The sequence below is a fragment of the Callionymus lyra genome, chromosome 3 (assembly GCF_982586985.1).
Source record: "Callionymus lyra chromosome 3, fCalLyr1.hap1.1, whole genome shotgun sequence".
NCBI classification, from domain to species: Eukaryota; Metazoa; Chordata; class Actinopteri; order Syngnathiformes; family Callionymidae; genus Callionymus; species Callionymus lyra.
This window is the reverse complement of record NC_141820.1, coordinates 39,788,516-39,806,371: the sequence shown is the minus strand read 5'-3', so window position 1 is coordinate 39,806,371 and position 17,856 is coordinate 39,788,516. Positions and strand designations below refer to the sequence as shown.

The window sequence follows — 17,856 nt, the reverse complement described above, 5'->3', positions numbered from 1 at the left end:
ATACCAACACACTAAAAAGCTTTTTTTGTACCAAAAGTTATTGGCGGAGATAATGGGTGCAGTATACACATGTGTTCGCTGTGAGTGCCGAAGAAAAAAACCCTGGCATCGAAATAAAAATGTTGGTTAAACTTTCTTTACAAACTCAAAAGTGTACTGTATAAACTAAGAAAAGTATAAAGACTCAACTTTTCTAGGGATTCATGAACTAATTTTAAGTTGCATAACCACAGTTTATGATAACATCTGTGGTACATGGAGTCGAGCCACTTCTGACACCGGTCAACAGGTATTATCACCCAGACAATTACGTTACACAATTCTCCTGCATTTCTTGGTTTTGCCCCATGAACAGCATGTTTTATGTCAGTCCAGAAGTTTTCTATCGGATTAAGGTCGAGGGATTGTGCTGGCCACTCCGTTTCTTGAACTCCATTTGTCTGGAGCCATTATGTTGCTCGCTTGCCGGTATGTTTGGGGTCATTGTATGTTGAAACACCCATTTCCCCTTCAGCATATGGCAACATGACATTTTCAGCATTCTGATGATCCAGAATCCCTGGTATGCGATACATGGGACGAAAAATCATGCCCATATCATGATGCTTGCACCACCATACTACATATATTAAGTTTATCTTGCTAATCCTGTGGGAATGGTATTATTTTGAACACAGCTGTATGAAAACATGTTCTTTTTATAGTTGAAGGCTGCTCACCAGTACCGTTTAAATGTATAGTAGTTGGAGGTTTTGTTATTTATTTACACATCAATAAGAAAAAAATGATATTTTTTGCTTTATGCTTATCACCACTGTTTAAATGTATAATAGTGGTTATTGTTTTTATAATTGCACATTTATGGAAATAAATGTTTTAGTTTGTTATTATACTTGAAGGTGGTGAAACATTTGAATGTGTAATGCTTTATTTTAGCTTTTGTTATTTAATAAAGTTGTGTACTTAAAAGTATGGAAAAAAGGCACTAGTATCACAACTACTGGAATTTGGGTTTTGTGACAACCCTACCACACACACAACCTTCATATCAGATATGCATAAACTTTAAGCAAACTGAGCAACTTTAAAAATGTAAGCTCCATAACATGTCATAAAATAGACTCATGATCTAAAGAGATATACTTAATGCTAAATAATTCATCTCACCTTAAATAAAGTTATCTGGAAAGATTATTTGTCAAAATTGTGACACTTAAAGGGTATTATGAGTAGTGGTGTCTGCCTTGGAAACTTGTCATTGCCTGTGCTTGCAAAAACATTCCAATGACCGAGTGACAGCAGGCAAACACAAACAGAGGCATGCAAGAGATGTATGAAGTAATGCGTACGACTCTTGAGGGCAGAATTCTTAGCATGTTTGAAGACAATTCTTTAAGAATTCGGATTTGGTCACAATAAGCAATAACTGAAAATTAAAATAATAATAATAATTGTGCACAGCACGAAAGAAACATCCATACTATGTTGACCTGAGTGAGAAGAAAACGTTTGATTTTATTTTGAAGAAAATTTGATTTCCAGTACCAACATTACAACAACGAAGTTGATTGGATAACGGTCAAATAATGAAGTTATGCAATTAATTTGATGGCAAGGTCAACAACAAAATACATTTACCTAGATAAACATGCATGAAATAAACTAAGTGTAAACACTAAGGTGGAAGTTATGTGACAAAGCCAACAATCATCATCACCCTTAAGTGTTTGGTTTTACAAGACATCTGAGCCTTTATCCATTAAAACCACCAAAGCTTTTATGTCTGCCTCCCAGATGCTTTTTACAGGCTAGCCATGCTCTGCATCAACAGTCAAGCTCAGTGAAACAGGAAGGGGAGTTTCTGCAGCGTTTGCATCGTCCATGTTATAACATCCTGTATGAACTTCTTTTCTAGAAAATAAAACAAGAAGTAAGAGGTGCATTCAAGCTAGAGAAAAGTGCATGCTTCAGTGTTGCATGCCAGCACAGCATCATCCAGCTCTAGCTGCCTTCAGTTAGATGTAGGTCTCTTGTGTTACAATACGCATTTAATGAATAAATGATAACTGAACTCCCTAAATGAAAAGAAATGCATGTCACCAGCTTCAAGAATCATTTGGAAGGGTGGGTTGAATATTTCATAATTAAACGAGCCATTATACAGCCAAGATCTAGGCCAAAGCTCAGGATGAGGGGAGGAGGGGTGTTCAGATAACGGTCCAAACCCGTCCCAACGACACAGTGCTCCGGTCTGAGGGGGCTCCGGTAGGGGCATAACGATCTGGGTTAATCCACAAAAACACTAACAAAAGAAACAAACAGCACTGAATGCCACCGTTAACTGTGCTGCAACCAACATCGGTGATCTTCTACGTATTCCAGACGATGTGGAGACTGAAGGCAAACACTCACAACTCACCGGGGAAGTCCAGCTTCAGGTGTCGATTAAAAACACCGGCAGCAGGACATGTGCAATGTATAGTAAGAGCGACAACGAGGGAAGTCGAAATGGTTGAATAAATACGTTTTAGGTCACAGACGAACAAACCCCCCCAGAACCAGTCCCGCTAGCGTTAGCTATTAGCAAGCTTAAGTTAACTGTCAACAGAGTACGACAGCTCCTTTCGCTGCTTAAACATTAGCCATCAAGTGTGCTTGCTAACCGGTTATTGGTTTCAGCGAAACGAATAACGTGTAAGCTTCGAAATGCACTTAATCCGGTGCGGCCTGTTGAACCTCGGACTAAATTTGCCGGCAAAAGCCGTGGTGAACGCACTTACAGCCGGAAAGCTGTGACCGCGACCCGGCCCAACCCCGCCTCCTATTTACCCAGAGCTAGCTGTAGCTAGCTGAGGCACCCACCTCGCTTGTCGACATCGTAACCGACCACCAAAAAGTAGTCGGCGAGCCTGGCCATCTTTGGAGCTCACGACAGCAGGCCTTTCTTGCTAAATCTTCCTTCTCTTGATGAGGTCAACAGTCCATTTACGTCCAGCCGGCGACGGAGACATCACGAGCGACAGTAGCATCCTTCCAGCTGCAACCCGCCGCCATACTGTCAGTCTGCCGTGGCCTGACAGCAGCAGGGAGTCTGCGCAGTGAGGGGCTCCTAGGGAGGGTCGCCAAACTGCAGGGGGAAGAGTCACATTAGAACCCATCATAACGTGTTTGCAAGGTTTTGTGTGTACGATGAGTTTGAACAATTCTATGTGCATGATGGGATATTATTAATAATACGATAACTATTTAAACAACTAAAAATTAAAAAATACAGTTTTTGTTGTTTTTCGATGTAAGTTAGTTGCAGTCAACCTGAAATAAGTATTGTATTTGACTTCCTTTCCTGGTCTTTCAATACATCTTCACGAATCTAATCGAGGCAAGTTGAGATATTGTATATTTTCTATCCATTGTGTAATGAGTACAACAAAAACATACTCTAAAGGATGTGGTTTTTTTCGTCTAAAACATAAATCAACATTAAAAAAAAAAAGTATGCAGGAGATAATAACTTGACGCTGTTGTTTTGCCTTCAACAGGCAGATAGCATATTAAACATTAGATTGGGGACAGCTTGATGGACCACATCCTTCTGGCCTGTCCTTGACTGTGTACACCACTGCAACATAGGATGACATCACTTCCTGTTCTATAGCCTTTAACCTACTGTACCTGTCACTCTATTGGCCAAGCGAAGCACTTTCAAGTTTTAAACATTAAGCCTTTCAAAATTCAAACATATACAGTATGCCAACTTTGACTTTAGGAGATTTGACACCAGGTTAATAAGCTTTGATAAGCAGCGGAGAAGATAGAGTGAAACACAAACAGAAGAGAACTCCCAACGGTCAAAAATAACGATAATATACTGTTTTGGTCTTATATTAAGAAATAAGAATAACAATCGTACACTAGTACGGTTTCATGTGTCACAGGGCTTCTCCTTTTACATCATGTAGCATTTGATACTGTTTCTAAGCACTTAAGACTTATATGGCCTTAATAAAACCACAACACATTGCACACTCTTAACTTTTATTTTTATCTTATATGATAACACTCATGTAAACAATGACTAGTGGAGCCTTGTCTTCTTTAAACAATGTTTATTAATTAAGTAGTAACACTTGTTGTGTATCATGTGACCAACAGACAGGAAAGAAAACATTGAAAGTCTAAAGCACTCTTATCGTCACTACAATGTCATAGATATTGATGAAGAACTTGGTTATTATCAAGAACCATAGAGAATTTCCGATATTGGTTCTTAAATTAAACTTGTATGAGCTATATTTCTTCTAAAGTTTTACCTTACCTTACCTTATATTCATCCAATCAAATGTACCTTTAGGTGTTAGGTGTTACACTCATTTAAATCAACAAGACAGATGACAAAACTTTTTTTTTTACCATGCTATACTGATTAAGCTATTAACAAGGTGAGACAGGACTCCAGCGAGATCTGGTCCTAACATAGCTTTGTGTTCTGACTCAACAAGGACCCACAAGGACTCACAAAACCATCACCAACTAAATTAATGCTCTTAAACATCCATATGCCAGAAGAATAAAGTTTAATGCTGCACAAACTGTAGGATTTCATCACTGTAATATTGTAAAGTTGTATATAAAGACTGCTAAGAAAAATGAAAGGGAACACTTAAATTAAAGATCCTAGATATCAAATAATTAAATCTACCAGTTCAAAATATTTATTACACATAGTGAACTGTGTTGAACCAAATCAAATAAAAATGATAAATGTAAAATTAAACTGTTATCCCATTTGGATCTATATTTGAAAATGAAAGTGGAAACTCAAAATACAGGCTGTTTCAACTTTAGTTTCAATTCCTCAGGACATGTTAAACTTAAGCAGAACAGTGTTAACAGGAGGCCATCATGTATGACGCCACAACATGCTCCTGATAAGACGGCTCTGTGTTTTCTCGGTGTTGTCTTGACCTTTTAAGCATATATTTTATTGAGTATTGTATTGATTGTTTAAGCGCTTTGTGACCCTGGTCTAGAACAGCGCTATACAAATATTACTTTCTTACTTACTTACTACCACACCTGGATAAAAGAATCAGTCAGCTCCAGGACAGTCTGTGGTGCAAAGTGGCGTTGGTGTACAGAGCGAGACATTATGTCCTACATGTGCTCTATTTCATCCAGGTCTGGCTAACAGTCAGACCATTCCGTGGACCAATGCCTTCTTCATTCAGGAACTGCTGAAACACTTTAGATGTTGAGACCAGGCATTGACATGTCATCAGAAGGAACCCATGGCCCGCTGCACCAGCACCTGGTCCAACATTGTGACTCATTGAAGATCTCATCCTGATACAAAACAGCAGTCAAGGTACTTCTGGCTAGTCTCCTTTTGTCCTCTTTGGGTTCGTGGGGGGCAGCAGCTTCAGCAGGGAGGCCCAGACTTTCCTCGCACCAGTTACATCATCCAGCTCTTCCCTGGGGCAGCAATGTGTTCCCAGACCAGCTGGGACTCTTAGTCGCTTCACTGACCCACTGCTAAACCAGTTGTTGCTGGTAGCGTTATGTTCTTCATGGCTTCTCCAGTCTCTTCAGTCAGACACGTTCAGTCGTTGAGAATAATTAATTTGTGAACAGCACAGGGCACCAATGGCGAATTTGCCTAAGTTTATGTTCTCTGGCAAATGCCATTTGCGCTGCACAGTGTTAGGCTTTAAGTACAGGCCCCACTTGTAGATGTTGGGTCCTCATGGAGTCAGTGCCTGGCTGTTTGTGCAGAAATACATCAGTGTTGTGCTGAATTGAAGGGCTCTGGCAGTGCTTATCCTCTACATTCTTGTACAAAGAAGGAAGTAGTGGTTCTAGGGGACAGCAAAACTTCTTGCCGTAACTCCCATTGATGTGCCATCTTGAAAGAGCAGCACTAACTGAGCGACTTTAGCGGGTTTTAGACACGCCTTAAGGTACCTTTATGGTTGGGTCCCCATAAAAATGCGAAATGATCTGTGGACACCACCTGCAGAACATCTCCTTTATTTGTTGTCTTGGTAATTACCTCGAATTTTCACCAGTTTTGTGTTCAATTTGCACAACAGTAGATTCACAATCAGTGTTGCTTCCGAACTGGAGAGGCTTATTTCACACAAGTGTGATTGACTTTGAGTTACATTGTGTTGTTTTGGTGTTCTCTATATTATTTGTGAGGAGTGTGGGACATGACAGAGAAATAAATCAAGTGATGCACACCCACGTGAGAGCAAAACCTTGCTCTGCAGTATGAAAATGAGCATGTGACTTCCTGTAAGTCAACCGCTAGATGGAAAGTGGTTGAACACCTTTGAGTGTATAATTGAGGGCTTCTTTATTTGTCAATTTCCTTTCAACTGTGTTGCAATACAGCACATCATCACGATCCACAGACTGGCACATATTTATCACAGATAAAACTCTTTTCCAACATGCAGGTCAGCTCTGAATGTAATACTTTTCACTTTTCAAGTCAATTCAATATCGTAATGGGCAAGAATTTGGCTACGTTTTTTACAAACCAATTGAGCTTCATTACTGTCATACACAGTGAACATGGTCTGAAAGCCACTCTCATTTTGATACTGATAGGTTGAACATGATCAAACTATTATTAATTATATCAATAAAAAAACCTGGGCTTGTTTTTAAATTTGTTTATACTGCTACTGTACTTAACCCTGATCTTGTTCAAACAGATGAGATTTTTTTTTTCCTCAATGTGCAAATCTAAAGGCTATCCAGATGGTCATCATGTTTCCCACACTGTAATCTAATCCTTCATTTGTTCATCAACTCTGGTAGAGCAGTGTCCTGCTGACTCCCTCCTCCCACACACTGCTGCACTCCATGCCAAACAAACTGCATAGACAACAGGCCGCTACATGGACATCAACATGCACCATCTCCAAGAAAAATGTAAATGAAGGAGCAGACAAGAGAAAAATAAAGCTCCTGGAAAATGTTTCTCTATTGATTTTTTTTCTTTTGCAAATGAATGATTTGATATGCATCGGCACATTTATATTAAAAAATATATATTTGCTATTTTTGTTTCCCAGAACTCTCAGCGCTTGTGAAATACAATGGTGCTGTTTTAAATGTCTACACTAGGGGGAAGCGAAGTGTCATTTACAGCAACAAAAATAAATAAAATTAAAAAAAATGTATATTTTCTAATCAACTCAACAAAAAAATTCAGTACAGTGAAAATGGTTTGAATACAGAAACAATCAGTTTCATTTTAGTATATAATTTGATTGAATATGGACGAAAATTATTGTAATTAAAAATTCTGAGATTTTAAGTGAATTATGTTTATAAACCAAAAATGTATACATATATACAGTGTATGATTGTTTAAAACCCTGAACTGAAACTGTAGTAAAGGGAAAGATGAGATTGAGATAATTATATGACCCTGGTTATTATGGCCGATACATTTACAGATGCTTGTAGACCAGATTGGTGCAAAGAAAATACGAATTAAGAATTTCTATTTGTCTGTGAGCGTTCCCAGTGATAGGCTGGCAACCTGTTTATCCTTCGATAACCCTAGCAGCTAATAAGCAAAACAAAACAAATTATGAAATAAATAAAGCTTAAACGAAGTGTACAACTGGCATTAAACGGTGTAATAAAAATAGCTGACCACTAACATAGTGATGAAAGATGGCAAGCAATGCTCTGGTTAAATATATTTGAACTAAATGTTTTTAGAAAAGAACCGCCTAAACAACCCCACTTATGGGTCCAGTGAACAACACAGAGTTTTGTTTGTAGGTCTATTCATACTCTTGACTCAAAGAATAAGCATATGGCTCAGCACACAATCAACGACGACATGTCTCTTCCAACAACCTTTCCTAAAGATATAGAGGCCTTTCATGGAAGCGCCTTCAAAATAATTTCTGTGTTGCCCGTCTCTTTAGATCCTGCACTCTTCTGCGCTAATTGCTGCCTCAAACAAAAGTGGAACCGGTGCCTGATTAAGAGATCAAACCGTTGACTGGTCGGAACTCAGTGCCAAATGGGTTCTGATTCACAAGCTGCTGTCACATGCCGGGGAACTTATGTAAACAGGTCAGAATCTGGAGAAGTGACCTGGTTCCAAAAACACTATAATAAAACTGCTTTTTAATTTCATTTAAATATCAGGTAATGTATGCTAGTGTACCAGTAAGATAATCTTAGATGTTCTCATGACAGAGTAGCCGCTGCAAATGATCGCCCGAAACCACCTTTAAAACCATACGTTCTTTGTTACTAGATGACTGAATGACTGTGTATCTGTAAGAGGCCAGTCACAGGTAGTCCACCTAATTATCCAGATCAGTAAAGTAGCCGCAACAGTACTCCTAATTTCAAAATATTTAATGATTCTAGAGATTATCCATTATGGTTTACAGACAATAATCCCAGAGCCTGTTATGTTAGGTAGAGTCAGTTTGACTGTGCATAGAAACAAGTCTGTGTTGGTAACCTTGCCAGATCTGGTCTATCGTACTCTGCCTATCATACTCGGATTGGATTAGAGTGCCATCCTGGGGTCACTTTGTTATTACCAAGAGAACACAGGCGACGATCAAAGTGGGACTTGAGCAGACGTGAGTTGCAGGGTTATGATGGCGACAGAGTAGTTGGCAACCATCTTTGACAGACTGTCTAATTGAATATCATTAATTCTTGGACACACAAATGTTCACACACGTTCAAATGTTTAAATCTTAGCTTGAGAAACAGACACAGAACCGGAATATTTGAGGAATTTTAATTATCACAACATTAACAGATTATTTTCCACTAGGTGTTCATACCTCCTTGTCCTCTGGTCCTGATTCAGTCACAGTCTAGTAAATCAGCTGCACAACAAGTAACTAGTAACTAGTTTTATGCATAAACTAGAAATATTCTTGTGTAAATGGACCACTTTCTTTGGTTGTTTGTCTTCCTACCTGATCTCGGTCCACTCTCTTATCATCACAGCAACACAACTGTTGGCGGCAGATAAGCAGAATGCAAGAATCTTCCCAAGAAAATTGATGACAAGCAGCAGTACCAGCCCCATCATGACACATGCTTTCACTCTCTAGAAGTTTATACCTTAACCGGATTACCTCCCATCATTTTCATTTAAATTCAAATACACTTAAAATAAATGACTCATTCATGTGAAAATCCAATTTCAACTCATTAGCTCGGATTTCTTTGTCAAAATGCTGCCTAATTTTGCGTGGATACATCTGACCCAGCCACAAAAGTACTTACGCAACTCTCATTTGCCAGTAGGTTCAGCAAATATTTGAGAGGACGCTGTTCCCGGGACTGGATGGCATCAGATGTCAGTCTGCATTAATACAACTGTGTTTGGACAGCAAAGATTCCGCCTAAGAATTTGAGGACGTCATGTTTGTTATTTGTCGTGTTGTTTTCGTAAACTGTCTCAGATTCGGAGTTTTAATAGAAAATAAACAAGTCAGAAATGTGTATATTTTCTAGCTGATCCAGCAGCTTTGTTATCTCTTGTGGATCCCCAACAAATCAACCCCGTCTCTCTGAAAACCCTCTCAGTGCTCAACCACAAAACAACTCTATGAAACTGGAGCCTAATTATTTGGTGAAGTCAAAAAAACAAGTTTCAAACATTCATGTATGATATGAGAGGCTAAATAAAGTTCTGGATCTTCTGTGTGAAAAATTAGAAATTACCTCTATATTTGATTTAGTCTTTTAAGCTATAATAGATCCCATTCTGAGGAACATTTACAAAAATATTTTACACATAATCACTCATTAAGCTCCTCTGTATTATTATCTGTAATATTCTATCATGTGTTCAGCATTGGGCCATTCATCAGACTAAAGAACTTATTCTGAACAGGCATATATATATATCACTATTCATAAACTGTTCCATATTGCTTTACTGGCCTTTACAATCCCAACTGACAATGTTCTACCTGTCTTGTGACTTCCACCTGTGGTTAGAACTAGGTATTTAATTCCTAGCATGGTTTCTAATAATCCCAGAGCACCTCAGAAGCAACCTACCATTGGAGGCTGTCAACTCCGCCCACAACCTATTTAAACCCACAATGTCTCTGGGACTTTCAACTTCATTGAAGAGAACTTGATCTTGACCAACACCTGGGCCACAAAAAGCTCTGAACCTAACCCAGCTCTAGAACCAAGGACAACACAGAGGGTAAGGTTTTAACTTGTTGATCGTATTATACAATTCTTAATAATTGGGATAGTAAAGCAGATTTAAAAAAATATTGTGATTGAATTTAGTTTTCACTGATGGGTTATTTTTTAGCTTAATGTTTCCAAAATGACAAAGGTTTTAATGGATCTGGATCACATTTTAAAGTTCTCTCTCTCTTGTATTTGCAGTGTGGGCCCTGAACGCAACACCAAACATTTACTGGAGGTTTAGAACTTTATTTAAATTATTTATTTAACTGATATTTTATATTATTTCCCCAAATTTGTGGGGGTCTTACACTTGCGTGAAGTCCTCCTCTTCCACTGGAAACCCGGAGCAGGCGTGTCACTGAAGAGACCGGAGATGCTCTCGTCCTCCCCGCTCACGCTATGTTGCATCAGCCTGCTCTTCCTCCAGCTGCTGCACGCGCGTCCGGCGGAGGAACAGAGCGGCGCGAGCAGGTAAGACCAGGCTCTCCGTGCCGCGCAGTGATTTCACTTTAATCGACACGTCTTCAGTTGAATCGAAAGTTAGAACTTTAGTACGTTACAAAAGATAAAGCAACGGTGATTTCAACTATCTTAATGTGATATAATTCATCAATATCATGAACGTGTTAAGACCTTTATACGTCCACGAAGTCAGTGTTTTATACTAATCTAATCTGAAGGATGAAAAAGTAGTGACACACAGAGATAGTGTGTTCAACAAGGTCAGCGGCTCTCACATGATGCGCTCTGCTGAGACAAAGAGACTTCCTGGGCCACACTGGCACAACTATTACTCTTTTAAAGTCATAAATACGTGTGTATATCCACACATGTCGCTTTATATCCCATGTAGTTTGTTGAACTCAATTAAAAGGTTCAGTTCTGGGAAGATTGTGGTCAGGGAGTGTATCCTGAGGCCAGAGATCATGAGGTCATGAGGAGACCTCTGTCCTTCTTTAGGGAGATTCCTTGGTCTCACTAGAATGGTGAACCTATTTCATCTGTCAATTTGTATTTGTGTGCTCTGTGCTGGACTTGTCATCATGTAGCCGGGCTCAAATACAGTAAGAAAGGGTATAAGGTATATATTGTTGTTAGGTAAAGATGATTTTTTCATCATCACCATGAACGGTCCTCAATGGAGTGAAGCCCCGCCTGACCTCTGGTCTTACTGTGAGGAGACATTGGTTCATAGAGAGTCCTGATGAGTAATGCAAAGAGGAAAAGTTGGAAAAGGTTATTTTGTTTCTGTATTCATTTGAGCTTCTATCCAACACGTTGTGTCCCTTATTAATCCAACTTCAAAAGCTTGCCATACCTGGCTTATTTAAAAACAAGTTTACTTTCAACTGCCTATTACACAAGTCTCATCTACATTGAGCAACACCTGTAGTTTTCCATCCTCCAGTCGTGCGTAGGAAACAAAAGAACCTCCACCTGGTTAATAACAGTCACGCAGGAAATGGAATCCTGCCAGCAGATAATACACATGTAAAAGTCATCCTTAACGGTGGTTTTACCAAATATATAAATACATTCATGGGCATGTGGCCGTACGATGTATTTATAATTAGATTTAATGTATCAATGTAAAGTTCAATATGGCTAATTACAAAAGGGTTTAGCATTACTAAATATCACAAATATACGTAAAACATTAAATAGAATAAACTAATGCTACCACAATAAACTATGGTAGTTGCCTCTTGCTTGTATCCTTTGGTCATTATTTAATAATGAAGAGAAATCGTTCGACGAACTGGTGGTGCAACGATGACCCCTACAGGCGTTATTACAAACTGCAATATGGTGAATGCTCGTGTCACACTTGTTCTTGAGATACGGTCATGTTTAACTTCGCTTATTTGCGTAGGTGAAGGCTTCAGATTGATGAATGCATCTCTTTACTCTGCATCACTGTTAAAAACAAAAATCTAATCCTGAATAATGTATTTACATGATATATGGTCAACAATGTTTCGCTTTAGTGGCATTTGCTTTAGTTTTGGCGGACTTACCCTGACTGAGTGCAGTTTATGGCCAGAGATTGTCCTGAACTGACCTACAACCAGAGCTGCATAAAGCATCCACGTCATGTAATTACACAACTGTTTAGAGTTTAGGTCTGAAGCTCCTTCCCAAACTTCACTATACATATCCTTATTATAAAAGGTGTGTATTCTATTCTTGACCTCGATGGTGGCTGCTTTTGGCTCTCTATGTTAGCCAAAGTAGAAAATCAAGTTATAGACCCATTTCAACATCACCCGGTGACATCTTTGAGGTCAGAACATTTTTTACTCAAACACATGGAGTACATTTTGCTCAGATGCTTTTAAATGTTATCTGATAATAACGCTTTTTGCTGCTGTTATATACTGTATCCTCTTCAGGGGATGCTGAGTTTGCCTACAATTCCTTCTCCGGTCCATGAGGTCACAACAATGACTCTTTAAAATTCAGCAAACTCTTTAAAAAGAGTTTATTTGTTTTTGTCCCATTCTTATTTCCCATCATCTGCACCAGGGTACGATGACTTGACAAATAACTGTGTATATAGATTAATAGATACAGTTTGAAGGCCAAATAAAGTAATGTTTTCCTACCAAATATGCTTTAAATCATTAACCTTCATGTCTACTCTGCATACTTTTAGCAGTGCAGCTGAACTTTTTAGTACAATATTTACTTCATAAATAAAACATGACTGGATGTGCTCATGTGATTAGGTGTTTCTACATCTGTAAATTCTGTTCCCACCTCACTCCTACTCACACGCACGTGTGCACACACACAAACACATTTTATTTAAAACCAGGAATGATCATAAGTGGGATCATAAGGAAAATACAGAATAAATGAGTACAAGTGGTTGCTTATTTTTCTACGATTTAAAATCATAATAATAATAATAATAATTGTAAACCAAATAATCCAAGAAAAACACAACCCTGAAGAGATAGCAGGAGGATAAGAATAGATTCAAAGCCCAACTAAATAATGTATTGTTATAGTTATTCTATATCATCTTTACCATTGGTTATTAGATGAGGTGCAGCTGAGAAAGTAAAGCTCCACCTAAAAGAACCAAATGTTTGTTAATGGATACTGGAAATATTATCTTTGGTTGGTAAAGTGTAACCCTGGTTCTGCACACCTGGATGTATACATGGACGGTCATGTGAAAAAGAGCAGAAACATGTAAGAGAACATTCCTTTGTGGATTAATGGCTAAGACCAAAATGCCACCTGCTATATCCTTGAAGAGTTAGTTTCCGCTTCATAAGGACAGACATGCCGTTGAAAAGGAATTAATTACATGCATGAAAATACTCCATGTACTCTTAAGTTCAAAGAAACTCATATGACACCTGCTGTGGTACCTGCAGGTAGTAGAACTCTAATTCTATTAACTCGTCTCCTCAGCAAGACTTGAGGAATTGTCGTGAGGAGAAAGATCAACATTGTATAACAAACAAGGCCAGTGTTCTGTTTACTATACCAACAATAAAACAGTCTGGCTACTGTTTCCCGGGGATTATGACTGATTGTGGCATATCAATGATTTATAGCGACTGCAACAATTTCAGATCTGGGTCATAGTTGAGAGGTCGAGGAAGGACTTTGCTTGCCATCACGCTTTGAAAAAAGCTGACAACTAAGATCTGGCAAGTCGACAAAGGAGATTTACTTGGATTGGCCACAACTATAAACCCTACCTTAAATCTTTCTTTTGCTCAAATGGAATCTAAATTTGACCGTTAAGAAACTTCTCGTGCCTCTGGCTGACTATATCATTCAATCTTTTTTTTTTCAACATTATTCTGTGCTCTGAATTTTCTTCCAACTCAAAAAACTCAATCCCATTATCCAATTGAAATTCGGAAGTTTAAAAATGTTATTGCAATGTCTGACATTATAGGATTGAACCATTAAATCTTGTTTTATATTACGTGAAAAGATTGCTTAAGCACTAGTCATGGGCACTACTAGACTACTGGCAGCTGTGTGGGAGAGAAGATGATGTGGCACTGTGTCCTAAATAGCACTCACCACAGTACGTGAGCTGCCTCATGTCTACCAGACAGTGACTCAGCTGCTCAAGACACAAACCAACCGTGTTATATTTCAGGCACATATTATCAAAGCCATAAAGTGACAGTCAGTGGAAACGAGCGTACTGAGATTATGACATCATAAAAGATCAACCAGCTCCTGAAAGCAACCGGTGTGTCCTTTTCATCAGCGGGCGTCACTACTAGTGAAGGATCAATACTGAGAACTCACGGCGCTGTTCAAACAGAGAAGGGAAGAGCAAAGGGGACAGAATGTGAGCCACTGTTGCTGTCAAACAGTGAGCAGATGGTTAGTTGGCGTTCTGTTTGCTGAGGGTCACACTGTGACAAACCGTCCTGGCACAAAAACACATTCTGTGACATGTGAAGTGTCACAGGTACAGTCTTTCTCACAGTCTCTCATAATCATAGCACCTTGATATGCTTGACCAAAAAAGGAAAGAAGAAACATTGTTAGCAACAATATTGTTCAGATCAGGACTGGACGATTGCATTACCTGAGGGGCCACATTATATACTGTGACTCCTAAAAAGAGCATAAGTATAATGGGAAAATGAAAAGTAAAAGGAAGAACGAATGCAGGTGATCTAGTGTAATTATACCCTGGGAATATAAAATGAAGCTAGATGGCCAAAACATTTTTTTAAGTGTTGAACTATAAATAATATTTTGAAAAATATAAGTGGATATTACTCCTGTATGAATCTATTGTAACATTCTCTCTGTGAGATACATAAAATATATATCTGTGTAATCACCATATTGTGTTTTGATTGGAGCAATGAACCAACTTGATAGCAGCGCTCCTAGTATGTTGTTGAAGGAACAATAATGACAAACAGTAAGCAGCTTGAGAAGATTTAGAGACATTCATGAGGTTTGTTGAGAAAGGAATATCACTCCGGAGAAGGCCTCATGATTTCACTGTTTGTAGCATGATGACTGAAGCACCACATGAAAAGATTGAAACTGTGAAGGAAAATCAACATTCAAGGCTAATACTAATGGCTGCCATCGCTTCTCTACAGGTTGGACATTCTCAACAATCTTTTTGACCTGGATGATGACACTGACAGTAAATCTAGAAGCCAGACTGACATCGGTGGTATTGGAACCCGTCCAGCCTCAAGGGTGAGATTCTCCGCCCGCCTAGCCTGGGCTCGACCCATGGATCCTGAGGACCCGGCAATGGAGCATAGAGCATCACGAGCTCGACGTCATGCTCACTTGGGATCTCGAGGGGGTCACCATCACGCCCAGATGATGAGAGTTGGATGCATCCTTGGTACATGTCAAGTCCAGAACCTCAGCCACAGACTGTATCAATTAGTCGGCCAGAGCGGGAGAGAAGAGTCATCCCCCATCAACCCTCGGAGTCCTCATAGTTACGGATGAGTCAACAAAAATCTGCAAACAATACACCCCAGAAACTCTGCCTATATCTACATTTATATCTTGATGTATTGTTAGTCTTAATATTTAGGGTTTTGTGACCATTTTATACTTCCATCTCAATGCGACCATCAAATTCCAGGAAGTAAATCTTTCAGAAATACCCAGAAATGATCATAGCACTATGAGAACTGAAAGATATCAGGCCGTCTGAAGTCGAGCCAAGCAGCATTGATATGAATTCTTAATCCTGTAAAAGTAAGAACGACAGCTTGTCCTCTACACCATCCCAAGACATGGACCCGTCTGCCAACTGACCTCTGGAGGGAAGGTGATTCTGTCGCTCATTGATCAAATACTTAAGCCCATGATGTGGATTTTCCACTTGCACTCATTTGCAGAGCTCAGCAGAAAGCAAAAAAACCTTCTGAAACAGACCTACTCTTGCTCCCTTCATCCAGAATTACATTCCAGTCGACAGTCTGCCTCAATTCTATTTAAACTTGTTGATGTGAAATGTTTTGTGCTTCAGAAATACAGTTTACATTTAGATTGTGTACAAAGATATTTAACTTCTTGTTGGTGAAAACAGGGTAGTGTCCACTTCAACACAGGATGCTTTTCAGTGGTTGACTGAGTAGGTGGAAATGTGAACTTACAGAAGGAGCTGAGGCATTTTCCTTCGACAGAGGACAAGTATGAATTATTAGCCCTTCCACGTGAGACTCTCTGCGAGTCAGATCTTTGGGTTGACATTTGGTTCAGTTTAAAACTAAGTACTTCAGTCAGATGTTCTGCTAGAGGAGTTTTATGGTTTAGGGCCCCTTAAGCTCAACGAGTCTTCTAACTCAACATGGCTGCATTAATATTAGGAGCCCATCTATGAGTCACTGCACGTTTTAAACCAGGGATCATACTGGGGGTTGCTTATGGTTAACGTACCACGCGTTTAAGAGCCCTGTTTTAAATCATCCTAGTCCTGAATTGACATTTGTGGGCTATGCATGGTCCTACATATGTCAAATGAGTTAAATACGACTGTTACTGACACCCAACATTTAAGCCTCTATTCCCAACATGCACAGACACACACAATTTTGGGCGGGATAGCTAACTCAAAATAGCTTCTTGATAAACATAACGAACCCAAGACCCATTATTAAAGTACACCGTATGTTTGCCCGTGAACCACCAAAGAAACACTGGCAATACTTGATTTTATTTTGTGTCTTCTGATTCGTGTTCAAACTCGACTATTTATCTTTCCTTGTTCTGCTGTGAGGCATAAAGGTCTCAGATTGATATTGTTAGTGATAAATTGGTCTAATCTGAGGTCAAACATGCTGTCTCATGACGAATCATTAAACAAGCTCTTCAAATGCTAAAGAAGACACCTGTTGCATTTCTACTTTTCAAATGATTGAGTAAAGAAACACTGTGACGTGGCAAGCTGCTGAAGGAATCCTATCTGGACACTTATCAAGACTATTGTGCTGCCAGTGTTTGGTTGTTACTGTGTGACGTCTGCACCTCGTCACGTGGAAGCAAACTCTGCTCAAACTTCCCATTCATGTTGAGAAACACATGAGTGAGATTTGCAAAGACTATTTTAAGATACGGCAGATCTCATTCCGATCTTGGTTATTGTTGCTGTCTAAAGGTTCCATGCCTGCTTTTAGGTGTCACAGAAAAGCACTTTAATCCCTAAACACGTCACTCATGTCTTGAATTTGACTCCTGCCATGAAACTGGGACCAGTTTGCTCTTTCTGTTCTGAGGTTGAATGTATGAGGACACACTCCACGTGAATCACTGTGAATATGACGTGCACCTGTCAATAAGTAGAGGTGTAACTATTTAAAATATATATTTAAGTTAACTTTGAACGTTTATTTATGTGGTCACCAAAGACAATATGCTTGTAAATATTGTAAAATAAAGATCTTTACTGTAGTGTAACATGTGTGTTTTTGTTTCTAAAGAGCTATAAGATTATTAACAATAAAGGCACTTACAAGCTTGGTCAGGTGTTAGCAATTTAAATGTATTAAGACTGTTGTAATAGGGCCAAATAATCTTTTGAACAGGTCAATTTGGTGTTTATTTGTACGTTAATATATTTATACACCTCATAAACATAACAATACACAACAATAATTATGGACAATT

At 39.0% G+C, this 17,856-nt stretch overlaps 2 protein-coding genes across 4 annotated transcripts in view; one reads left to right on the top strand and one right to left on the bottom strand.

The window, feature by feature from the left end:
- The window catches only part of sbf1 (SET binding factor 1), a 37,187-nt gene extending 34,093 nt beyond the window's left edge, over window positions 1-3,094 (bottom strand). For all 3 annotated transcript variants that reach the window (XM_087787961.1, XM_087787962.1, XM_087787963.1), the window contains exon 1: window positions 2,863-3,094. In XM_087787961.1, the coding sequence (XP_087644087.1) occupies window positions 2,863-2,917 (55 nt within the window). In that variant the 5' untranslated portion in view covers window positions 2,918-3,094. The remainder of the gene's footprint in view (window positions 1-2,862) is intronic.
- A 7,055-nt stretch (window positions 3,095-10,149) lies between these two features.
- adm2a (adrenomedullin 2a) lies at window positions 10,150-17,076 on the top strand. Its single transcript, XM_087786024.1, has 3 exons — window positions 10,150-10,225; window positions 10,417-10,689; window positions 15,324-17,076. The coding sequence occupies exons 2-3, from the start codon at window positions 10,592-10,594 to the stop codon at window positions 15,688-15,690; spliced, it is 465 nt and encodes a 154-aa protein (XP_087642150.1). The 5' UTR covers window positions 10,150-10,225; window positions 10,417-10,591; the 3' UTR covers window positions 15,691-17,076.
- The last annotated feature ends 780 nt before the right edge of the window (window positions 17,077-17,856 follow it).

Coding starts and splice junctions, on each gene's coding strand:
- adm2a (XM_087786024.1), top strand. CDS start 10,592: ATGCTCTCGTCCTCCCCGCTCACGCTATGTTGCATCAGCCTGCTCTTC. Junction 10,690..15,323: donor GAACAGAGCGGCGCGAGCAG/GTAAGACCAGGC, acceptor GCTTCTCTACAG/GTTGGACATTCTCAACAATC.